Source organism: Pelmatolapia mariae, linkage group LG4 (genome assembly GCF_036321145.2).
Source record: "Pelmatolapia mariae isolate MD_Pm_ZW linkage group LG4, Pm_UMD_F_2, whole genome shotgun sequence".
Taxonomy (NCBI): Eukaryota; Metazoa; Chordata; class Actinopteri; order Cichliformes; family Cichlidae; genus Pelmatolapia; species Pelmatolapia mariae.
In genome coordinates, this window is record NC_086230.1 from 28,128,760 (window position 1) to 28,153,401 (window position 24,642).

Here is a 24,642-nt window from a genome sequence, read left to right on the forward strand (position 1 = left end):
AACAGGGATACAGCAGCTGTTATAAAGGCAAAGCTTTTACTTGCTGCCTGAATGATTTGACTTACCATAGACAGGCTTATCAACTCTCACCTCCACCTAAGAATTGTTATAATACAATGACTTCTCAAGACTGCAAGTCTTGCTGCCAGAAATGAACTGACCAGCAGATTTTATTGGGAAAAACTATAGAAAAAAATAACTTTAGAGTATTTGGAGTCCCAGCATCAGCTGGATGCTCTCTGTTGATTGAAGAACTCACGCATCATCTCACCTGAAGCTTCTGAAACAGTATTGAGTCAGTCATTTAAACAACAGCACATCAGTGCTCTGGTGCTGCTGCAGTGCAGTTCAATTTTATTTGTGCCAGCTGAGAGGTCTGCATAGTGTGAACAACACCTTGAAGGACTGACTCACTCCCCTGGCTGCAATGTTGTTTATCTTGCAGGGCAACATGAGAGCACAGAGACGGCATTAACGCAAGAAATGGGCAGTTAGCTTACAAATGTCATTTCTGAAGGCTGGAAGAGGAAAGCACGTGGAAGTGTTTAGCTACGCAAAAATTCAGCACTCTGAATGATTTATTTGTTCCATTGTGATGAGCATACAGTCTAACATTTGCGATGGCATTTAAATAACAAAGATCAGGAAAGAAACTTCAGCCAAAAATGATATTTTCCCCAATACAGGCAGGCTCTTGCTTTATTTTAGAGTTTAGTGAAAGTACAACAAAATAGCCCTAACATTTTACCACTTATCTTCCACAAAGAAACATATTTAAAGTAGCAACAATAGCATTCATTACAGTGAATCCAATTGGCATGAATGTAGCTGATGAGGAAAATACTGTTAAATGAGCAAAATAAAATCAGATACTTTGCTTCTAAAATGCACTTGTGGTAGTTATGCTCGCACACACCTTCATGGTACTTCACTCAGTCTTAAAAAAAACCTAATTTCAAGCTCTTAATTTGCCATCACTCACTAGAATTCCTTTTCAGCATTACCGTACGTACAGGTTTTTCCCATCCATGGCAACAGGAAGCAGTGTCAGGCAGAAAAGTTAAACAACGGCTCCGCATGTCTGCTGGACAACACTGCCTTTGTTTCATCTCCAGACATTCTGCTTCAACATGGTTCCGCGCACTCGCACACTCTCCGTCAATACGCCGCCGTGCCATCCTGTTATTAGAGCCGTTTCAGGAAATTAATTCCACTTTAATTCCAGGGACTAGACAGCACTTCCACTATCACAGCTTCCTCATGTCCAGAGGCTTAGTCCAATTTGCTATCATTTCAAAACAAGACAAATATGTAAACAGCTTATAAAGTATGCACACACGCAACAAAAAGGAAAGAAATCCAAAGCATTTGTTTCCACAGTGCAGTGTTTCTTTTTTCTCACTCCTCTGCAGTGCAAAAAAGGAAAATACGAGAAAAAAAAGCATCAAATAATAAATAGACTTTCTCTTTTATATATATTTCTGTGTTTATACATATATATATATATATTTGTAATGATAGGTCTCTACATGAGCACACAGCTCTTGGCCCGGTCCTTCCTCATGGCCGGGGCCTGGTCTATTTGCTCAGTCCGACCCGGCAGAGGTGGAAGGGGCAGTTGCGAGACTCGTTTCAGGCCTCTGCGGGAACTGCTGCGTTTTAGCTGCGGCTTGTGCGGCCGTCGCACTGACGCCAAGGTGGTGATGTGGAACACATCCCGAACACTGTTTTCAGAAACCTTGGAGGTGCACTCTACGTACGCCACCGCTCCCATCTGACGAGCTATCGTGCTTCCCTGGACCATGGAGACAGGCAAAGAAGAAATGAAAAAGGAAGCAAAGCTAAATGTGAAAGTACAAGAAGAAGAAGACAGGGAAAACATGCATCGTTTTAACAATCAGAGATCATATGGTGTAAATCCTCTTAACATTTGTTGTCCTCTCTTCAGTGATTTCGAGTACTTGTGCATTCTTCTTGTTTTTGTATGTGAAATCCTGAATATCTCTCAACAGTGGCTTTTCATTAGTTTCCTCAGGCTTTAAGAGGTCGTGTTAGACATAAGTTTCCTTCATGTCATTTTTCAGTGTTTCAAAAAGACAATTAAATATCCCCATATGCACTCCATCCTTCATTGTTTCTTGGCATAAGCAGACACTATAGCTCAACAGCAGAAAACTAAATGTCCCCCAAAAAAAGAGGCAGCAATTCTGAGATATAGATGTTGATCTAAACTGATGACTGAAAGCCAGCGATCTGAACATGTCTGTAGATAAATGAATTTCCTCCAACTGAAGCATGAATAATGTAGATGCTGACTCCTCAGTCTGCAGTAAAACAAAAGGATGGGAATCCGCTGGGCCAGTTTTGATATGGTCTATGTGGCTATTTACAGGGAAGACATTCACACTAGGTACCAGAGCTTACCCCTGAGTAAAGTTACAATAACTGAGTTATTTGAAATTGTAAATTGTTTGCTCGTGATCAAATCAGACACAAATTTAATTTGAAAACCCCTAAGCCCCTGTCTTCACTACAGTACTACATATCCTCATCTGTTGTTTAATGATCAGAGTTTAAAGCTGTTTTCACACAGGATCAGCACATGCCAAGGATCTAACAGATGAGACAGAACTGCATTTCCCATGACCCCTACAACTGCATATTCTCCAGCACAGAGAAAGCTTTTCATCTCAAGTGGAAGTGGTTTGATTTTCATCACAGCTGCACTGAGGCGTGTATAAGAAGCGATGAAGGCCTCATTAGGTGAAACAGCAGATTTAGATTCCAGGGTGGCGGTGGGAGGGGAAAGAGGTAGATTGTAGTGACAAGTGGAAATGCTCGATCGAATCTCGGGCAGATTAGTGTGGAAATGTCTGGAGTTCACCCAGTGGTCATTCGCAAGGCGACTTCTCAGCTCTGTTGGAATTCAATTTAAAGATCAGCAACAGGATAGCAACACAGGCTATTAGATTAGAGCACCGAAATGTTTATTGTGCACAGCTTTGGCATCTGCCATGTGACACACATTTTCTGGGCATATTAGAGAGGCAAACAGTAGGTGTCTCAAACCAAAAGAGAGACTGAGAAGGACCATGACAAATGTTTTCCATGGTCCTAGCCAGTAAATGGCCCCCAGCTATTTTACATTACCTCCGTGGTTTGTCACTCTTCTTTTGTTTATGTGACTTATTTATATGACCTGTCTGTTTTTTTCAGTTGCTGAGTTTTTTTAGAAACAGCATGCTTTTAGCCTCCAGTAAGCTCTTAGACAGTAGCGGGAAAAAGGCTCCTTTGTTTTGAGGGCTTTTGTATGGTGGTGAAAAAAGCCCCTCCACTTTTTGTATGTCTAACACAGGAGAGCACACAAATTGAACACACTGAAAGCTGATTAAAATTCACAGATTTACAGAGCAGTTTATCATCCCCTCCCTCTTCTCCCCCATCCCCTTGGCTTAGAGGTCACGGCAGCATGTGATAAAAGGACTCACTCATTTATCACTGTCCATTTTCTATTCATCCTGCATTTTGAAAATCTGTAAATCTGCATGAATATTTCATTTCAGGGGGAACAAAATATTTCCCTAGACATAAACTAGACTAACCACTTGTGCCTCTTCCGCAGCCCTTGCCATAAGCAACATTACATTCCCTGTCAGCAAATTTTGGCCAAAACGCCAACCCCAGCAACATGTCCCCGAGGGGTTTAACGCTGTTCTAATAGCAGTCATGTGGTATTTTATTGTGTTGCGTGAGCCTTTTCTCACACTCCTTTCCTGTGGGACCTCAAAAGAGAGGTAATGCCACTGCTGATACAACACAGAAAAATCTCATTTTATCGCTTTATTGCTTTCTAATTTCTTTTCCACATCTGTTTTCAAATCTGTCTGTCTTCCCAGGGCACCTTGCAAGTCTCAATCTTATTATTTATCTCACTCCATTCTCCTCTGATATCCATCATCTGCTAGCTCTCACCTGCTCGTGGGTGACAGGGATGAGGCGCTGTTTGGAGAGTTCCCTCAGGGTGTTGACGTCTGTCCTCATGTCCAGCTTACAGCCCACCAGCACCACTTTGGCATTTGGACAAAACTCTTGCGTCTCTCCTTGCCACTGCAGGAACGTGAGCCGACAGAGAAAAACTGAAAGGCACTCTTGATTATGTCAAACATGAGCACTGAGCGCTGAGCTGCCTTTGCTGAAGTACAGTGATGACCTTTTGGCTACTCAGACACTGGATACCTGAGTTTGAGGGAGATTAATGCTCTCTTGCTAAAAGACATTTGTTCAGCTTAGCAAACACAGCAAAAACAAATGCATAACTTTGGTGTGTTTTTTTGTGGGAATTTAAGTCCAGCCTTCAAAGGGTTGGGGATTTTGGTTTCCAGTGACTTTTCTTATGTCATTTTGTTCTCAGCAAATTACTCAATGTAACTCAGTAAAGACTTTTTAAACTTGAATAATCCATTCATCCACTGATGTCTGTTCTCTTTATTTTTTTGTCAACAAAGCCATTCATCAGTCAGCAAAAATAAATATTTTGTTCCAGTCATCTGTCAACCACAAATGCCGGAGGTGGTGTTAAGCTTCTGCTGGATACCACTGTGTGATGAATATGATTTTTTTTTTTAGTTTTGTTTGAGATAAACAAACATTTTTGAAGACAATCCCCTTGGTAATTGTACCAGGTGGAATCAAAAAGTTCAACTATTCTGCCAGTAAACATCAAGGATCCTACTTTCTTTGAATTTGTCGTCACCACATCCAGCATGGCTGCTATTTTCAGATTGTTCCTTTTAAGTCCCTTTTTGTGCGCTGAATCCTCTCACTGTGTCAAAATGTCAACTCTTCAGCTTTCATTTCTTTTTGCAGTAGAGGACAAAGTTGCGGGAAGCCAAATCTGGCAAGCAGTGTGGATGAGCGATTATTGTGTTGGTGTGGCCAAAAAAAACTTGTCACTGTTCTGTGTGCTGGTGCACAATGACACAGTGACGAACCCCACTTTTCATATGCTCTTCTTAAGGCACCTGAGAACATTGAGAGTCTGACCCAGGGAAATTAATTTACAGTGCACAATTCTGAAAATCTCAAAATTAAAAAAGGAAAAATAAAACAATGCACATTCTTTTAGTTTGTACATCTGGCCTTTATGAACTGCTTTTTGGCTTGGACACTGCAGATATGCAGATCTCATCAACAGGGGATATCCTCCACATGAAAGTCAGTTGAGTTTGATGTTTGATCTCCTCTCAAGTTTGGGCTCCATGGTAAAATCTCATATGCATAAAAGGGCAAAACAGCAGCAGTGCTGGAAGTGTTTCAGAGGTCTACAAACAGAAGACCTTAACGGTGCAATGTGCCAAATTTAAATTGGGTATGTTTGGGTTTTTTGCATTTTTTGTTTTATTTTTTAAAAGGGCAGATTAGTGAAATTTTATGAAAGCAGCTCATTATTGGTATTTTTAGCACAAAACAGACAACTAATTAATCTTAAGTGTGATGGAAAGGGATGATAACTGTAGAGATTTATTTAAAGTTACATTCATTGTGGGTACATTTTACATTTTCAGTTGTTTAATTAATGAATTGTCAGACTGTTAAAAAATTCATAAAACAAAACAAAAAGGACGGGAATGGAAAAATCTTAGCATAAAATCTGTAAATTATCATGAGTAAGAAGCTAAAACTAGAAATATTTGGCAGTTTTGCTTGAAAAATGGCTCAAAGATGAAGTGATCAGCAAAAAAGCCACAGATTAACTGGTGCTGTCAACCATCCAGGATTAATCAGGTAATTATTTTACCTCTAATCAGATTAAACAGACTTCCTGTTTTTTTATGATACAAGGCAATGTTCACTATTTTACTGCAACAGCTATAGGGCCACGTACTGTGACTTTTTCACTCGTGCCAGCTTAGTTTGGACTTCTGTGTGGTGTGTTATACTTTCCTTACTCAGTCTCCATCAACAAAATCTATTTCAGGTTCTGTTCCGAAAAGGTTGAGCAGTCTTCCTTCTAAAATCACCCTGAGATTAAATGTCACTTCTGAAACTCAGCTGAACCAACACAGTGTCTCCTCCTGGCAACACAAATACATGACAGCCCTGAAATATTACGCATGCCATGTGCAGAATGTCAGGGTGTCCATTCATCCCTTGTATTGAAAACAACCTCTGACCTTTCAGGCACATCCCCATTCTGTCAATGACATCCAATCAAAACCTTTGATTGTTTAACCCTCTCTCCTCCCCCAGCTGTCGTCTAGAAACATTGGTGACCCCCCCTAGCTCCTGGAGGTCAAGAGTCTAATTTAGGATGGTGATTGTGCAACAGGTTTTCCATGTGCGCCTGAGTTTCGGGGATTACTGGGATGACAACTAGGGGGCAGGGGTCATGGCAGCCCCCTGCCAAGTGATGCATGGGAAAAGCTAAAGCTGAGGAGCAGTGCTGCTTCCCCTGTTGACAGATTCCACGGAGGCTGGAGAGATATTGGTGGGTTAAAGAAATGGTGTCCCGGGTTAGATCTACAAGAGTCTGCAGGGGCATTTTAGCAGCTCCCTTCAGACCACTAAACACGTCAACAGACCAGCCATGGGAACTGTCTTCAGCCCACAAGGGGTGCAGTTCAAAGGCAAACTCACACACACATGGCTTCAAGATGAGACACCACTAAAAGGCACAGGTCTGCTTTCCATGATACACATGCATGCAAACAGACCCATTAAGTTGGGTATAATTACACCATGGGTGTTTCACTATACTATGTGGGCACACAATCTGCCACTGGCTGTAAAAACACGTCCAAAACCACATTTGATGACGCCACCCGGCTATTACACCCATCCCAACTGCACTGTTCCCAGCCATTAGCCACCTTGCAAATGTTAACAGACACCAACAAGTGAAGTATTCAGCATAAAACTCGGATTTTACATTTTAAATGTTCACAGAAAGTCTGTTTCTAACACTCCTCAACATTCTCTGAAATGTCTTCTCTGATATGTCTGGTGTGTCTAATATGCGTATCTGATATTCCTCTTGAACCCACCCGGCTGCAAGCCCTCTTATTTCATTCTTCGCATTGACCTTCTATTGCTTGCAGGGACACGGGTCAAGTATCCATGGACGTTTTGATGAGATAAAGGAAAGCAAGGCTTTAACCTCAGTGCTGATTTGCTCCATTGTTAAGCCGTGAAAAGCTGCTGGCACAGAAATCTAAGTCGATACAAGATGCTGATCAGGAAAAAGTGAATTGAATTGGTTTTTCGTTGGTTCTCCACTTTCACTGCGATATTAAATGCTGATCCAAAGTATTGAGAGGGGGAGTAAAAAATACTGACCTTCTTTATGACACTGTCCAAAGTCTCTGGACGGCTGATGTCAAAACAGATAAGCACTGCATCTGAATCAGGATACGCCAACGGCCTCACATTATCATAATAAGAAGAACCTGTGAACACACAATAACATATGGTGTAAGGTCATGGTGTCTTTGGGGAAATTCCTAACTGTTTTTAACCTGATTTAACCCTGCAAGACTCTGCATCCCAACCATATGGCCTACTCTGTCAATTAGAAACATACTGCACACCCCCGGAAAGTGATCCAAAGGTCATTAATACATGAATAGCCCATTAAAGCAGGCAGTGTGGCACACAAATCGACATGCTGCAGCTCGAACACACTCTCCAGATGTAAATGAACCTTGATCTTAGCAGTTATGTGCACATATTTGTGCATCTTTTCCTCTTGGGCTTCCACACAGCTGTGCCTCTTCTGTCACAGTACTTCAGGAGGAATGTTGAGGAGTTAGTCATAGCAGCACACACACACATACACACGCATACACACAAAGGTGAATTATAGTGGCTTGAGAATTGGAGGACTGGTACATACGATCCGTAATCATCTTGAAACGACAGCGAATGCCAGCACAAAGGCCAAACTAAAGGTTGAACCCCTTAATTCTCTCATCTCATCCCTCTTTCTGTCTCACTTGCAAATGGTCCTTGATTTAAAATCTTCCATTTTCTTTTAGACTCTATGAGATTCACATGCGCTCACACGCTTCTCACCACTCTTGCTTTTCAATTTTGTACCTTGATCAAATTTGAAGGCAGAGTGGCGCCTCTGTACTTCCACAAGTTGCTCACTTCCACAGTTCCTGCTCTCTTGCAGCTCTCATTAGGAGGCTTGTAAAAATATCTGGGCTCTCGTGGATGTGTGGCTGCGGCCACGGGCACCCTCCCTCCTACCTTCAGAAGCTGCTGTAGACCTTATGTTCTGCATAAATTTCAAGCCTCCATAACTCAAAGGTTTGTCACATTGTGCATCAAATCTGCCAAAATTAGCAAATCACATTACACCGTAAATAAATATTAAACGCTTTGGAAGATTAAACATATGATTTAGGTTCATACAAGCTGATTATTTTTAATATTTATACAAAACCAAAGTTTATGTTTGCTTGGTGTGTCCGTGCTTCATACCAGACCTGACCTGCCACACAATAAACAGACTGTTAGAGCTGCATGCTTTAGTCTGGTGTTCTGCACAAAAGCAGAACACCAGACTACACCCCGCATCACTATGTTCTCTTTGTTAATGATGGAATGAGTATGTGACAATAGCTGCACGCGGCCCGCAACCCCATCATTCAGCTTGCTGTCCTGTAGTGACCTGCTCATTGCTCTTTGAGAACAATGCCACAGGCTGCCTGTCACATCCTCACAAACTGGAATGGTTTTGTTTACATTTACTTGTCACTAAAAATCCATATTAACATCAAACGCTTAAAAAAAAATTACCTGAAATATCAATTAAAACAGAGAAAAAACGAGTATGCTTTGTTTACAGTGGCTTCAGATTTCTCTCGGTTTAACACTACTGACTTTGATATCATTGTTTATACAAATTACTACCCCCTGCAGCTGGCAATAATACATATTACCACATTCTCACAGTGTGATGACTAGATAGTGCGTTTCAAAATGGCATTCAATTAATTTTTATAAAATCTTGCTCACCACATGCACACAACCATTTATCTGCTGGCTGACTCTTTAACACATGAATGATGCTTGTCAAAATAAGATTATTGTTTCCATTTACAGTAATTTGTAGTTCTTATATGGCCCTGTTTAGGACCTCCCTGCCCTTCTGAATAGTTGGAGGTGGGAGGAGGAACAGTAGGAACCCAGCACAGACAAATAGAGGTGGCTTGCAAGTGAGCTTTCAAGTGGATTGTAACCACAAGTAGACTACAACAGCTTAAATAACCAGTAATACACGTGTTTTGTTTTGTTTTTTAAATTTGATGCATAGAAACCAAGTTTAGCTGCAGCACTGCACTTTTGAGCTAATGGCATGTTTGATCAGCTTTGCACATCCTCATGCACCTGGACATAGAACAGAAGACACAAATAATACATTAAATTTAAATTAGGAATGCTCTCAAGCAGCAATTCCACAACAATTGAACTTTGCAAAATCCTTAAGGATGCTGGGCAAAATACATTTGACAACCTTCCTTTGCTAACTTTAAAATATTTATGTTGTAATTTCAGTGCAATATACAGGAAAGAAAAAGTAATTTTAGCCTACACCTTGCAGGGCATTATCAGGAATTCATAGTCTCCTCTTCATCTTATTAACACAATATTGCTACAGTTCTGTATTGCTGAGAGAGCAGGACTAACACAAGCACACACAACCACATCCCCAGAAAAGGATGCCAAGTCTGACACTCAGCAAAGCTCACTTTGTAAGACAGCAAGCTGTGATGGGTAGCGGTCACACATGAGGTGCTGTAGCTGCTGAAGTCAGTCTTTAGTATGTATCGCAGTGCAGCAGACCTGTACTAAGGTTAGAGATGAAGAAGAAGTGAGACACCCCTGTGGGGGTGGAGTAGGGACAAAAAAGATTTAATGAGTTTGATGCCGGAGCTAGGGCGTGTAGCGGTTTTTTGCAACAGAGAGAGAGAGTAGCAACCAGGGGATTAAAGCAAAATCAAGATGAAGAGAAAAAGATGTCAGATGAAGCAAAGTTCAGACAACAGTGCTAGTTTGACTCAACATGTAATTAGAAGCTGAAATGAGGCCATTGGGATCAATTTGTCAGTCCCAAAGATCAAAATGATTGACAGGTCATGGTCACGGCAGGGCTTGTCACAGCACAGCAATTCAGAGCTCCTCTGCCCTGAACGACAGGAAAGCTACCTCAGCACTTTTGCAAAGTCGGGGGAAAAAAAGTCCTCTAAAGGGAGCAGAGAAAAGTGCTGTGTTTAAAAGAAGCCGAGCAGGCACAAATAAAAACCAATCAACATAACAATCAAGAGCACGGGGAAAAAAAATAGAAGAAGAATGGGGAGAAAGCATTTTCTCCTGCCATTTCTCCAACAAAAAGACATGACCAGAGATAAAAGAGGATGTCACTGAGGGTAGGGTTGGAGTGGGTGTTTGGGTAGGTAATGAAAGCACTGGACTCGGCAGGACAGATCAAATAAAGAGGTATGAGAGCTCTGGCTGGGTTGGCTATTGGTGAAGTTGGCCTGTGCCCATTCACTGTGAGGTGGAACAAAAGGTCAATTGAATTTCAGACATAGGCAGCATGAGATGGATGGGCCAGAAGAGTGTGGGAGGGGAGCGTAGCCTGGCAGGAACCACTAAAAATCATCACGCCTGGCAAGGAGCGGGGCCCTGCCACGCCGTGCCAAGGACAGGCATAAAACACCCCTCACAAAACCTCCTTGAGCATTAGCATTAGCCTAATTTAGCACAGGAGATCTCTCACAGTGGAAAGTAGATTTCTGCCTTTATATTCACAGGACTAATTAGTGCAAAGCCACACTGCAGAACCACACAAGAGGTTGCACCTAAACATAATGACAGAGGTAGGAGGAAAGCAGTCCTTGTCGGCCGTCACTTGAGCTTCATCAAAGGCCAGAAACGTCCCAGAGGATGCTGAGGCGGACAGGAACTTAGTGGAGCGCTAATGTACAGTAATAAGACCTGAGGGTTTGCGGTATGACTTCATTTATGCCTCCTGTCCCTTGACACATCGACTCTCCTGTAGGGACAATCTATCTGAGACATGACAGCTCTCTGTCTGCTCATGCAATAGCTCTTCTGTGAAAAACTCATTTTCTGATAGAGCTGAGAAGAAAATAAAATCACAATAACACACAAACAGAACATGTAACAGGGCAGATTCTTTGGGAATCCAACACTTCAAAAAACCTTATATTTTTCAATACATTAATCTGTAATATCACAGCAGGAATGATCTCTTTCTTTCTGTTTTTGTTGCATGCTTATTTCAGGCGCAGCTAAAAGGCCAACCATTATGAGTGTGTGTGTGTGTGTGTGTGTGGGGGGGGGGGGGGGGGGGTAGTCTTTGCCTCTAAGCTCTCTGATGTGTTCATGCACATATGGCAGGGAGTCAACAGCACCTAAGAGCCTCATTAGGCCATATAGAAATCCTGAAAAACACCCAAAGGCAGGGTGACGAACACCCTCCCAAATGTCACCAAATCACCAAATTAGCGAAAACGGGGTCTTTTTTCTTCTCCTTCAGCTGTTTTCCTCTTGAAATCCACCTTCAGTGTGAAGGGAAAACATTTTAAGTCGTGGTGGCAGAGTATCTTAGCAACCTGGGGGATGCAAATGGCTTCATTGCGAGGCCTTAGAAAGGAAGAAAGAAAGAAGAGAGCAGGAGACTGAAGGCACTCCAGTGCATTGCTGATTAGAGGTGACTAAAAAGAGAGTTGGTGCTCCAACCTTTAAGAGGTTGAGAAGACTTTCAAACACTGAAGCTCCAAGCTGTGTTGTGACTTCTTCTCAATTAAGGTTCAGTTCAAACAGAAATAAACAGACTGCTGCCAAGACACCTTTTGAGAAGAAGTAGTTACTCTGACCTAATGTAGCCTACTACTGTACAAGACAGCGTGTTATGTGAATGTAAGCCTGCGTTCTTTTTGAAGTCCACATCTTGAAGCCATAGGTGCATATCGAGCATCGAGTCATGCGAAAAAATCGAACCAGTAGATAAAAGTACAACATATAGGGGCGATCGTGGCTCAAGAGTTGGGAGCTCGCCTTGTAATCGGAAGGTTGCCGGTTCGAGCCCTGGCTTGGACAGTCTCGGTCGTTGTGTCCTTGGGCAAGACACTTCACCCGTTGCCTACTGGTGGTGGTCAGAGGGCCCGGTGGCGCCAGTGTCCGGCAGCCTTGCCTCTGTCAGTGCGCCCCAGGGTGGCTGTGGCTACAGCGTAGCTTGCCATCACCTGTGTGTGAATGGGTGAATGACTGGATATGTAAAGCGCTTTGAGGTCCTTAGGGACTAGTAAAGCGCTATATAAATACAGGCCATTTACCATATATTGCAAATTCGAGATTTTTTTTCACTTTTAATTTCATCTGGTTTTTCATAAACACATATTGAGAAGTACTGTCCAGCAAGTTTGGATAATTTATGTTACAATTCTGATTTTTAGACTGATATCAATGCCGATATTTGGTGATACAAAAATCCAATATTCTGATATATCAGCCAGTATTTTTATTCCCTTTCAGATACACAAAGCAAACTGGTTCCTGAACAATTTTTATGTGTAATTATTTATTTAATCATTTATTTTCCCAGGTGGATATTGTGTTTGTAGCATTCCAAACACATCACCAAAGAGGGAAGCTGCAGAGTGCCCTCTTGTGAATAAACTATGCAATGTCAACACTCCTAACACAACTGGCTATTTCTCTGGTCTTTAATTTTCTGCAATTATCAGCAATTATAAAGGATAATACTAATTAATCAGTAAATAACTGATATTGGCCAATAATATCAACCTGCCAATAAATACTTCCAATTTTTTCTTCTACATGATATGTTTCCCATGTCATACTAGGAAAAGCTAATGTTAGCTGATTCATCACTGTCAAGGTTATGCTGATGCGTGCAGTGCTAAATTGTCATTTCATGATAATGCTGTTTAAAGAGAAAGCTAACATTTTGTGAAAAAAAGCAAAGAGATTATATTTGCAATCTTATCCGTCATCAGAGAGGCATCAGATTATTACCAATCTAAATCTGCAACAACACACAGCACATTACAGCCAAAGCAAACAAGACCCATCTTTGAGTGATAAGAACAGAAACTGCTGCAACAAGAGTGCTGCAGCTGTAACAGGCAGAATTTGCTAAGGAAACATGTGATCGCACCAATTATCGGCTTGATTTTGCATTTATCTGTTTACTTTCTTAGTTTTAATTACAAGTTTAACACACATTTATAACATTATTTTTAAAAGCTTCGCACCTCACTGTTCTTGCTTAAAAATCTTAGTTTTAATTTTAGTTTGATGAATCCATGCAAAAATGTGTAAAAAATATCACATTGTGATTTAACAGTGTTATTGTGCCAGCCTATTTCTTCACCAGGTGAAATAACTTTTACTTCTGTGCCTCCAATTTCAAAAATAGACTACCTCGTGTGAAACTAGTTAAGAGTTCTTTTTCACGTGGACTAGTGTAAATTCATCTGCATGTTCAGAGTTTCATGCCATGATTTCATACTCATTCATACATGAAAAATCATTCATTTCTAATCACCTACAACTAATTCATAAGTACCTATATGTAATTCATTAATAGTCAAAGAGAAATTAACTATGTTTAATTTTAGCTTTTAAATAAAGTTATATATTGTAGAGACTTGACCTTGTGCGTATCCCATCAAAATGTTGAAAGTGTCTAAAAAATATTGGACCTGAAAGCTAATACTGCAATTGCAACATTCATATTACGCCACGACATGAAATCTTTGTGAGATTTTGTGCAATATCTTAATACAAAAGACTATTTACAGCTCAGACATACTTGACGTACACTTTATATGAGAAGCTTGAGGCAATGAATTCCTAAATGAAAAAGAAATTTAATGAAGTGAAAAAGATGGATGGAATGCATGTAAGCCAATAAACTGGAGCTATTCTTACATGAATTTTAACACTTTTCTGGTCTTACTGACCACTCTCCACCACATTCACGTTTTTTTATTCGTTGCATACACCTCTTTCTTATCACACACACACATCCTAGGGAGTTTTGGCATTCAGTATATTGACAGTTTGTCGTGCAAGCCGGAAAAGCTAAGGATCGAATCACTGACCTCCTGCTTGGCTGATGACCTGCTCCATCTTTGGAGCCACAGCCACCAAAAACAAGAAAAATAATAATCCTGTAATTACCAAACCCCGGCTGGCCTGAACTCTGATCTATGCTTACATCTTTTGCTGCTCTTTCAGGTTGACATATATTACACACACACACACACACTTCTCACACACAGGTAAAGCTACCGATTTGTAATAGAGATGGCTGTGTCAAGTTTTCAAAAGCATTAGTGCACAGCCAGGACAGTGGAGGTGACACTGGGTTAAATGGCCATTAACCTTCAATGTCTGCAGCCTATACGCAGAAGATATTGATCAAAGCCCCCACACTTTCCCTGTGGAGGAAGTGCAGCCTTTGAAGAGCATAAAGCACCTTCCACAGATCTGCTCTGAGCTCTGCTGCCAAGGAGTTAATACCTGTGTCTGTCATCCAATCGAAGGTTGAAAAGAAGGGCCAGCCAAGGTACTGACAGCGCAGGCTGGAGACAGAGCAGCATTACTGTCTGTCTCCTGGTTGCCCCAGGGGTATAGAGATAGAATACTGTGTCCCCTTTCAGCTTCTCCTCACCCCTACTCCTTGCTTCACACACAGACACACTTTCATTCCATCAGAGTAACAGCTATGCATTTCATCTCCTGTGTCTGTGGTTCAACTTGTGTTTTTCTATGCTTCCTTGTGTCTCACTTCATCTTTTGATATATTCCCTGTCTAGCTTTAAAAAAAAAACAACACACCAGATGTGTCAGTACTTTGGTTTTCCCCTGCGAACTGTTTGAGAAATAGCTGACTGGTGTGGGAGTCTACATTGGGCTACTCTTAAACCTTTGGGGATCTTTGTGTGTTTAGATGTTATAATATAAAAACTCCCAAGCGTTTGTTTGTGTGAGGAACTCAAGTAGCCGTGAATGACTTCTGGTTATGTACAGGAGGCACACACACACCCAGTTTTCATTTTTTTATAGTCTCCAAGCTTACCCCAATCATCGAGGTTCATCTAATCAACAGAAGCAGCAGAACGGTGGGTCCAATTCCACCAAATCCCACAGTTAAAAAAAACAGACCAGAATTAAAGGACAACAAATACCATCTTCATAACAGTTTTTTGTTTTTGCTTTTTTTTTTTTCCATGCACAGTCATTTTGCAGCTCAATCAAAAAGCTGGTTTTAATATCTCCAACATAGATCCATCTTTTTGTTTTGCTTTTGTAGGCTCAACTTGAACATTTAGATAAATTAGAATCTTAGAGGAGGAGTGATTTTTCACAAGAATCATTAACTTGTAGGATTGCGATTTTTAAACCCTGATTTTTTTTTTTTTAAAAAGGACTTAAAAATGAGATAAAACAAAATAAAACATTAGATATAAAATCAAATCAGTGATGTTCTGACCAAAATATAGCAAAATATTTGACAAAAAGAGAAAAAAAATCAATATAATGTTAATTTTGCCATACTGTGTACATTTTAACTACATGGTTAAAAATCTTCTGAAAATTTGGGAATTTAAAAGATAATTTCACAGTCGCTCAGCACGATACTTAATAAATAACCTGCTTATTTAATCAAGTTTGTCAACACACAGAGCTCGACCACAAATCCACCCATTCATCCAGGAAATGAAACTCAACACCAAGCCCTATGCTGCACATAAATAAAAGAGGCATTCACTCCTTGCAGATTATACACTAGTTTAAACTTAGTGGCAAACACCAGGGCTGATCTACCCAGCAGGTGGAATCTGACATGGGCTGGTGGGGCAGCAGCTGTCTACCAGGCTTCACTTCTCCTTAATTCCAGTCACAGAACTCAACCTGCCTACTGGGACTGTGGTGTTAAAGCCTTTTGGAGCATATTTAATGTAATCTTTATGGCATGTTGTGTGGAGGATTGTGTTCCCAGTACAGTTGTAGTGAGTGATTGTAAATTACTTAGCACTAATTAGCAGGTATCTATGTTTGTTAGCCAAGTCTACCCTATCATCCAGACACGTTCACTTCTGACCGTGCAAACATGATGGTGCCAAAATGCTAATGCTGAGGCTTCTAAAACCAGTGTGTGACATTATGGTGGGTATGTCCATCTTTGTTTTTTTACACAGTCATCACTTGACTCAAGGTTAAAAATGGTTTGAAAAAAGTTGGCTCAAACCCCAGTGGCAGCAGTTCTCCGAGTCTGTACCACTTTAGCACCACCTCCATCTTTTGTTTTGTTTTAAAGCGCCAATTCTGACAGTCTGTGAAAACTCTCCAAGTCGTTTCAAGTTATCTGCCAACGCTGCCAGCATCACCCACTGACACCCAATTCTTTGAGCACTGGGGACTGCCATGCCACAATGAAATCTGCTCTGAAAAGCTCTCAGCCCTGCTCAAATATCACCTCTCTCTCTCTTACACGCACACACATACACAGTATTCAAATTCATGTCTTTATATTCCTTTTCACCTGTAAAAAAGGAGTGATCACATCCTTTATTCCCACTCCCCTATACCTTTGAGTTTCATACTCTCCTTTCGGAATTTGTACCCCGTCTGGAAGCTTTTCATTAAAACTTGTAATAACACTGACTGCGGCTTCTCTGTCCACAGCTGTCAGTCTGATAAGAAAGCAGAGGTGAGAATATTCAGTCAGCAGCTACAACCACACATATATGAAAGGAAAACTTGAGTGAAAAAGGGGGATCCTCTGCTCCACTTCCTCCGCTGCACAGCCATGCAAACGCATCTCTATCATTCAGCTATCTATGCACCCCCGCCACCCCAGCTCCCTGCTCTGCAACCCCCACGGGAGGCCAACAGATAGACGCGACACTACTTCAAGTGCAATTTCACATCCACAAAAGTTGCAGCAGCGAAAAAAAGAGCGGGCTGGATCTTGTTTATAAATAAAGTCATTCATAAATGATGGCATCTGTCGAGTGTGCGTGAGTGAGGTGCAGGTGGGAGGTGAAGGATGGAGGTGAAATATGGCCTCTCTCTGTGTATCCCCTTACGCTCGGATGGGTTCCAGACGGATGCTGAGAGAGTTTTGCTCCTCTGGAGGTGGAGGGCCATCGGGACTGAGAGTTAGCTTTAGGAGAAGCAGAACGAGTCAGTGTGGCTGTTTGAAGTGAATTGATCAAAGCTGGGATGGAATCGGGTACAGTTGCAGTCAGCAGAGGGGAGCGGACTGTGTGAAAACACACAGAGCCATGGTTCTCTGGGTGGATTTCCCATCTGACTGAATGACGGAGGCATTCATTGCTGCTCCTGCCGCTGCTGCAGCTTGAATAGGAGCAAGCGTCTGGTTCAGTGTCAGGGTGGATTAGTTTGTGTCCCACATGAACAGTGCTGGAGGGGTATTAGCTATTACTGTAATGCTATTACTTCTCCAGGTTACACAGTGATTTTTTTTTTTTAGTCATTACATTTTTTAAATAAAACATGCACCCCTACTTTGTTTTATATTACATTCTTGTGAGACATTTAATTAAAACCTGCATAAATATGTATTAAGCATAATTAATTTTTACTGTTACCGGGTAAGATTAAACAAGCAAAATTAGCAGCCCAAAAAAGTTTTAATAGAATTATCATCTGTTTTGTATTTGTTAAATTAATGATTAAGAAGAACATAATTTCCTCTATGAGAATATATAATGGGCAAAATGATGCTTTTAACCAAGCTTAATGGCCAAAGCATATTTGGGCATCAATAATAATGTAGCTACAATACATAAGCTTACATTTTCAACTAAGAAAGCTCCAATTCACCTGGTCATCTTAATATGCCCTTCAAGTAACTTATACTATGATCAATAATTTCTTGGTGTGTCACTGGATTCTTTTGTGTGGGCAGACATTAGAACGAGTGATGGAGGACATTAAAAAGACATTTTTACTTCCCTTTTTGTATTCACTCACCATCTCTTTAAGGATAATGCCGACACAGCCAATCACCCTCTGAAAAAGACTGAGGTGCACAGACTGAGGGGGTGCAGCGAAGTATAAGATATCAATGTGTATGTGCTGCTGATGAGCGGAGTAGGTAGAGTGCATTATGATGACATAAAGGTGTTTTATGATTGTATAAATATTTAAGCACCAACCTCTAGTACTGAATCTACTTTACTAAGTGGATTGGGTAATATCATTGGGTAATACTAGTAATATTCGTATTATTGGTGCTGTTTTTTACGCTGACTGGCCACTTCATTAGTTATACATGACTTATAACACAGCGTTGGATCCTCTTTATGGCATAAATTCAGCAAGCTGTCAGAAACATTCCTCAGAGAATTTGGTCCGTGTTGACCTGATCGTCTTAGTTAAAGCAAATTTATCATCCTTGACATCACTCTCCCATTCCACCACATCCAATAGCTACTCTATCGAAGTGAGATCTGGTGACTGTGGAAGCTGTTTAGTACAGCTAGTTCGCTGTCATGTATAAGAAACCAGTTTGAGATCATTTGTGACATGGCATGTTATCCTGCTGGAAGCAGTCATGAGAACATGGGTACACTGTGTCATAAAAGGTAGAGATGGTTAGCAACAACAAAGACAATGTTTTTCCAGTCTTCTTTTGTCCAATTTTGCTGACCCTATGTAACTTGTACCTTCAGTTTCCTGTTCTTAGGTGACAGAAATGACATCAGGTGTCATCCTCTGCTGTTGTAGCCCATCTGGTTCAAGGTTTGATGTGTTGTGTGTTCAAAGATCCTCTTTTGCATACTTTGGTTATAATGAGTGTTTATTTGAGTTATTGTTGATTTCCTATTAGTTGGAAGTATTCTGGCCATTCTCCTCTGACCTCTGGCATAAACAGGGCATTCTCACTCAGAACACTCACTGGATATTTTCAAACCATTCTCTGTAAATCCTCAAGACTATGTGAGAAAATCCCAGTAGATTTCAGAAATCCTTAGACCAGCCTGTCAACCATGCCACAATCAAAGTCACTTAAACCACCTTTCTTCCTCATTCTGATGTTCAGTTTGAACTTCAACAGGTCATTGTGAAATTGTCTACATACCTAGAACCATTGGTTGTTGGGATGTCATTGGCTGATTAGATATTTGTGTTAAAAAGCAGTTGAACACGTACACCTAATAATGTGAGTGTAATTTTACCTTGTTTAAGTAATACAATAAAGCCTTTATAGGCATCATTTTGAAAGTGTGTTTGGAGAGTTGATTTTTAGAGATACAATTGTTGGAATGGGGTTAAAGGAAGAGGTACAGTATATCTGTATCATTTGCATCCTTTTAATTCAGGTCAGTGAAGGTTACAGAATTGAGAGAATTGCAGAGTTAACAGAATCAGCTGATACAAGTACTGCAATAAATTCATAATGACTCTTTCATATTGTCATATGTATGTATAGACAACTGTTTGGAGAGGTTACAGTAGTTTGAAAATAGGTGGCATTTGTGTGTCTGTTTTCTCAAGGACCAAGGAATGGGACAGGTCCCCAGGGTCCCAAAGACAAGCCTTAAAACACAAAGCTCTGGTGACTGGCTTGATGGTTGGATATGGGAAAAGCACAGATGTATACTTCTCCTTTTTTGCTCCTTCTTTTTCCTTTCTCTAGATGTCAATCTAGTGAACACTTTTGCTCTCACAACCTGCTCTCATGGTAAACACGCCCACTATTCTTTCTAGTCACTTCAAGCCCTCATTCCCCCAACCTCTTTGACTACTGATTGAGGCAGCAGATGCACTTTTCAGCCTCATTGTGCCCCAGCTGCTGCCTGTGCGCCCTTCGACAGCACCCATTATGTCTCTGGTCAGCTGAGAAACATTAAGATTAAAGTGTCAACGCTGTAGTTATTCCCATCGTCACTCGATCACACGATGTCCATCACTCATTTCTTTTTTTCTATATATTGTGTGCTTTCTTTTTAAAAACACAAATATCAGAAAGAGTATCAGAAAACTAATCTTAATTTAGTTAAATCTGCTATTGCTGCTATCAAATTACAGTATAAAAATAATGGAACAATATGATAGGCACCACACACAGCATTGAACTTTATGAGAGTTTCAGTCTGTCTGCAAAGCTCCAGACACAGTCACATAGCCTAAATAACAGACATTTCCCTTAGAAGCTGGTACAGATCAAAAATAGAGACAGAAACAGTGCGGCCTAAAGCAGATAATTCATAAATTGGAAGGGAAATGGCATCTCACTAATTAAGAAAATTTTCATTTAGCCTGGAAAAAGAATTTGTTGCTCTATAAAAAAAAAGCCTTCCACAAAGCTAGGACATCTTACTATTCATCACTGATTGAAAACAACAACAACCCTAGGTTTCTTTAAGCACTGTAGCCAGGCTGACAAAAAGTCTGAGTTCAGTTTAGCCAAGCATTCCTTTAACCTTAACTAGTAAAGACTTAAGGAATTTCTTCACAAATAAAACTTTAACCATTAGAGAAAGAATGCTCATAACCATCCCAGACATATCATTATGTACAGGTATTTTCAATACAACTGATATTTTTTAGATTCTCTCTCCAATTCATTTTTTTTTTTTACTTAAGGTTGGCAATTACTTCCTCCAAACCATCAACATATCAATCAGATTCCATTCCTGCAAGACGGCTCAAAGAAGTCCTACCATTAATTAATGCTTCAATCTTAAATATGATCAATCTATCTCAAAAACTGGGCCACGTACCACCGGCCTTTAAGGTGGCAGTAATTAAACCATTACTTAAAAAGCCATCACTTGACCCAGCTGTCTCAGCTAATTATAGGCCAATCTCCAACCTTTCTTTAATCTCAAAAATTCTTGAAAGAGTAGTTGTAAAACAGTCAACTGATCATTTGCAAAGGAATGGCATATTTGAAGAGTTTCCATCAGATTTCAGAGCTCATCACAGTACAGAAACAGCTTTAGTGACAGTTGACTCATCTCTGTGCAGGATTCAGTACCATTCACCATAATATTTTTTACAGAGTTTCGAGCATGCGATGTTAAGTGGTGTTTAAGTTACTTCGCTACAGTGGTTTGTATCATATCTATTTTAGAGACTCCAGTTCGTTCTTGTAAATGGAGAGGCAGTAGTCTCACACACTAAGGTTAACTGTGGATTTCCATGGTTCTGTGCTAAGACCAGTTCTGTTTACATTATACGTTTCCCCTAGGCAGTATCATTATAAGGCATAGCGTTTTCATTGCTATGCAGATGATACCCAGCTTTATCTATCCATGAAGCCAGAAGTCACACACCAATTAGTTAAACTGCAGAAATGTCTCAAAGGCATAAAGTCCTGGATGGCCTCTAATTTCCTAAATTCAGATAAAACAGAGGTTATTGTATCTTTTTACTGTGTTCAACCAGATACTTACTTCTGGAAGGCATTACCTTGGCCTCCAGTAACACTGTGAGGAATCTTGGAGTCATTTCTAACCAGGATATTTCCTCCAGTGTGTATATTAAACAATTATGTGGGACTATCTTCTTGCATTTACACAGTACCTCAAAAATTTGAAATATCCTGTCTCAGAGTGATGCTGAAAAACTAGTTCATGCATTTTTTTACTTCTAGGCTGGATTATTATAATCAGGTTGTCCTAAAAACTCCCTAAAAAGCCTTCAGTTGATCAAAAACGCTGCAGCAAGAGTATTGACAGGGAGTAGAAAGAGAGAGTATATTTCTCCTATATTGGCTTCTCTTCATTGGCTCTCTGTTAAGCCCAGAATTGAATTTAAAATCCTTCTCCTAACACACAAAGTCTTGAATAATCAGGCCCCATCGTATCTTAAAGACATCGTATTACCATATCTTCCCATTAAAGGACTTTGCTCTCAGACTGCAGGCCTATAATATTTAAAAGTAGAATGGGAGGAAGAGCATACCTCTCTTTTTGAATAAGCTTACCGTTAAGGCTGGATCAGGTGATCCTGAACCCTCCCACACTACATTACAACAGGCTTGGGGCTAGGCAGGGGGCTTCACATAATGGACCTTGTTTCACCTCTTGTCACTCACCATGTGTTTATACAGCACTCTGCATTTAATCATGAGTTATTATTAATCTAGACTCTCTTCCTCAGTCTGTGTTTTGTCCTGTCTTCCTCCCCTCATCCTCAACCAGGCATGGTCTCTCCCTCAGCCTGGTTCTCCCAGAGGTTTCTTCCTGTTAAAAGGGAGTTTTTCCTTCCCACTGTTGCCAAGTGCTTCCTCATACAGGGTCGTCTGATTGATGTGGATTTCCCTTTATCTTTGCTCGGTCTTTACCACTGAATTGTATTTCATTGAGAGCTAATGGATAACTCTGAACAAAGACTGCTGCTGTTGCAGTTTGCAATCATGATGCATTAGGCAGCACGATTTGTTTGTGCTGCCCAAGTGTGGTTCAGTTAATCGGATATTGAGGTTTCAAGTTAAATAAAGTCACAGGATGCACATCTAGGCTGACCTGGGAAACAAAATTAAATTGTTTCTTACAAAAACATTTCATTTGCCGCATCTAACAAAGGTGTCAAATGCATTTTCTTTTCAAATAAAATAGCGGTACCTGCTCATTGTCTTCTTTACTGCCCTCACTGCCTTCAACTTTCAATCGACAGAATAGCAATAACCGGTAATAAGAAATGTGTTTTGCTTGTGTCCTCTTATGCATACACAAGTAATAGGAAAGAAGGACAACTAACACATTTAAGCATTTCTTTATATTATCAATCACCTGTTTGTATATTACCTTTTATCCAGGTTATTACAATTTAAAGTGCTTCACAGGAGACTGATAAGACAATAATTAGACATAAGAAATAAAACATCTTACCACTAGTTGTGAAAAACTACAAAGAACAGGCCTATTTATAAGTCATGTTTATGTGGACTACCTGTACATATACATTTTAAATAACCACCTGTAATATTAATTTTACCTGTAATATTAGTGCTGTGTCTTGTCATATGGTTTAGGCAATATTGTTTACTATAAATATGCTATGCGATATTTTTTGTACTCGATATAATCTTTTTTTTAAAAGGCTTATTTATAGGTCTTGTCACTTATAAGTATTGTCTAACATTACCAGTTCTATCAACCACTGAAAATAATATGCATCGACAATATTCTCATGTGCACTCCACCTCCCTTTAATTCTGTGTCATTTTTAGTAAAAACAGCTGCAATCAAAATTTGATCACTTTTTTGTGCATCTGTCATTATAATAGCTTAGGCCTTTTCTGTCAGTAGCACAGCGTGGCAAGACTTAAGAGTCCGTATGAACTCATCAAAAGCTTTAAGACTTCTTTTAATTCTATCCAGTGAATGTTCAGTGCCTAATAACTTATCACTGTACTTAGTTAATATGTCATTGTAAAAATGTGCTAAGTAAAAGCCATATGCAGCCTATCAGCAGTGTGCAGTACTGTTCAGCAGTGGACATACTATTTAAGCAGATTATACACTTTTGCCTGGTGCTCCGCATTAAACTGACAGTTCACGGAGGCTGAGATGCAGTGAAGGAACGTGTGCTGATGAGTCTTAGCTTATAGCTGTATCCATGGGCACATTTACAGGTTCCTCTCACTGAAGAAGGTCATAAGGACTGGGATGCTACATCCTCTGGGACCTGCCAGAAGTGCTGGGCAGATGGGCATTTGGACAACTTGAGGTGTTTTTGTATGCATGTAAAAATGGGTAGGAATATGTAAGCACATGTAGTACAGAACATCAGCCTGCACTGTGTGTGTGTATCAAAGTTTCACTGAGAGAGCAGACATTTTGTGTGGTAATTACAGCCTGTTTGTTCCATCAGTGTGCCTGGCTGCCTTCATGCAGCATTTCTGCACACCTCTTGTTTAACACGTTCCTAACTGCTAGTGACCCCAACGCAGTGATGTCTTGACTAATGGGCAATCAGAGATGGAGAACATCGACAGCTGAACAGAAAGAGGGGGGATAAACAGATAGCACACAGATAAAGATGCATGAATTCAACTCTTCACTTGTTCTATTTTAGCTTCCTTAATCTTCTCCCACACCTCCTTTAATGTAAAGAGAGCCATTGATTATTGATTCCTTGATACAATCTAACTATGATTCACAAAGTGCTGCTTGCCTGCTCCAGAATAAAGGCATCCAGCCCAGAAGCCAGGAGTGCCAGCTGTCTTGAAGCGATTGTTTACAAACCCACTCACAAAGTCATGGTGCAATGGAGTGAAGCACTATGCACAAGGCCATCATTTTTCAAAAAGTTTAGGGGTAGAGTTCGTTCTAAAAGATGAAGAAGAAAAAGGAAGCAAAGATTAGTCTAAATTTCTCTCAGTTATTTACAACATGAGGTAGACCTACCTCTCTATTTCTAAGATATAGTATTATAATTAACAGGGGTTTTTTGTTTGTTTTACAGGTTTATCTGCTAACTTTATTACCAAAAGGACTGCAGGCTCATCCCAAAATTAAAATCATGTGGTTGACATAAAGGGGCCAGAAGATACATTCTGTTATCAAGCTCAGGGAGCCCTAAAAGACTGAG

General features: G+C 40.4%; 1 protein-coding gene across 1 annotated transcript in view; it reads right to left on the bottom strand.

Annotated features, from left to right (window-relative positions):
- Positions 1-635: 635 nt before the first annotated feature.
- The window catches only part of rnd2 (Rho family GTPase 2), a 31,374-nt gene continuing 7,367 nt past the window's right edge, over positions 636-24,642 (bottom strand). Inside the window, exons 3-5 of the mRNA XM_063472277.1 lie at positions 7,336-7,445; positions 3,973-4,107; positions 636-1,795 (exon numbers count right to left, since the gene is read on the bottom strand). Of these exons, the coding sequence (XP_063328347.1) occupies positions 1,526-1,795; positions 3,973-4,107; positions 7,336-7,445 (515 nt within the window). The 3' untranslated portion in view covers positions 636-1,525. The remainder of the gene's footprint in view (positions 1,796-3,972; positions 4,108-7,335; positions 7,446-24,642) is intronic.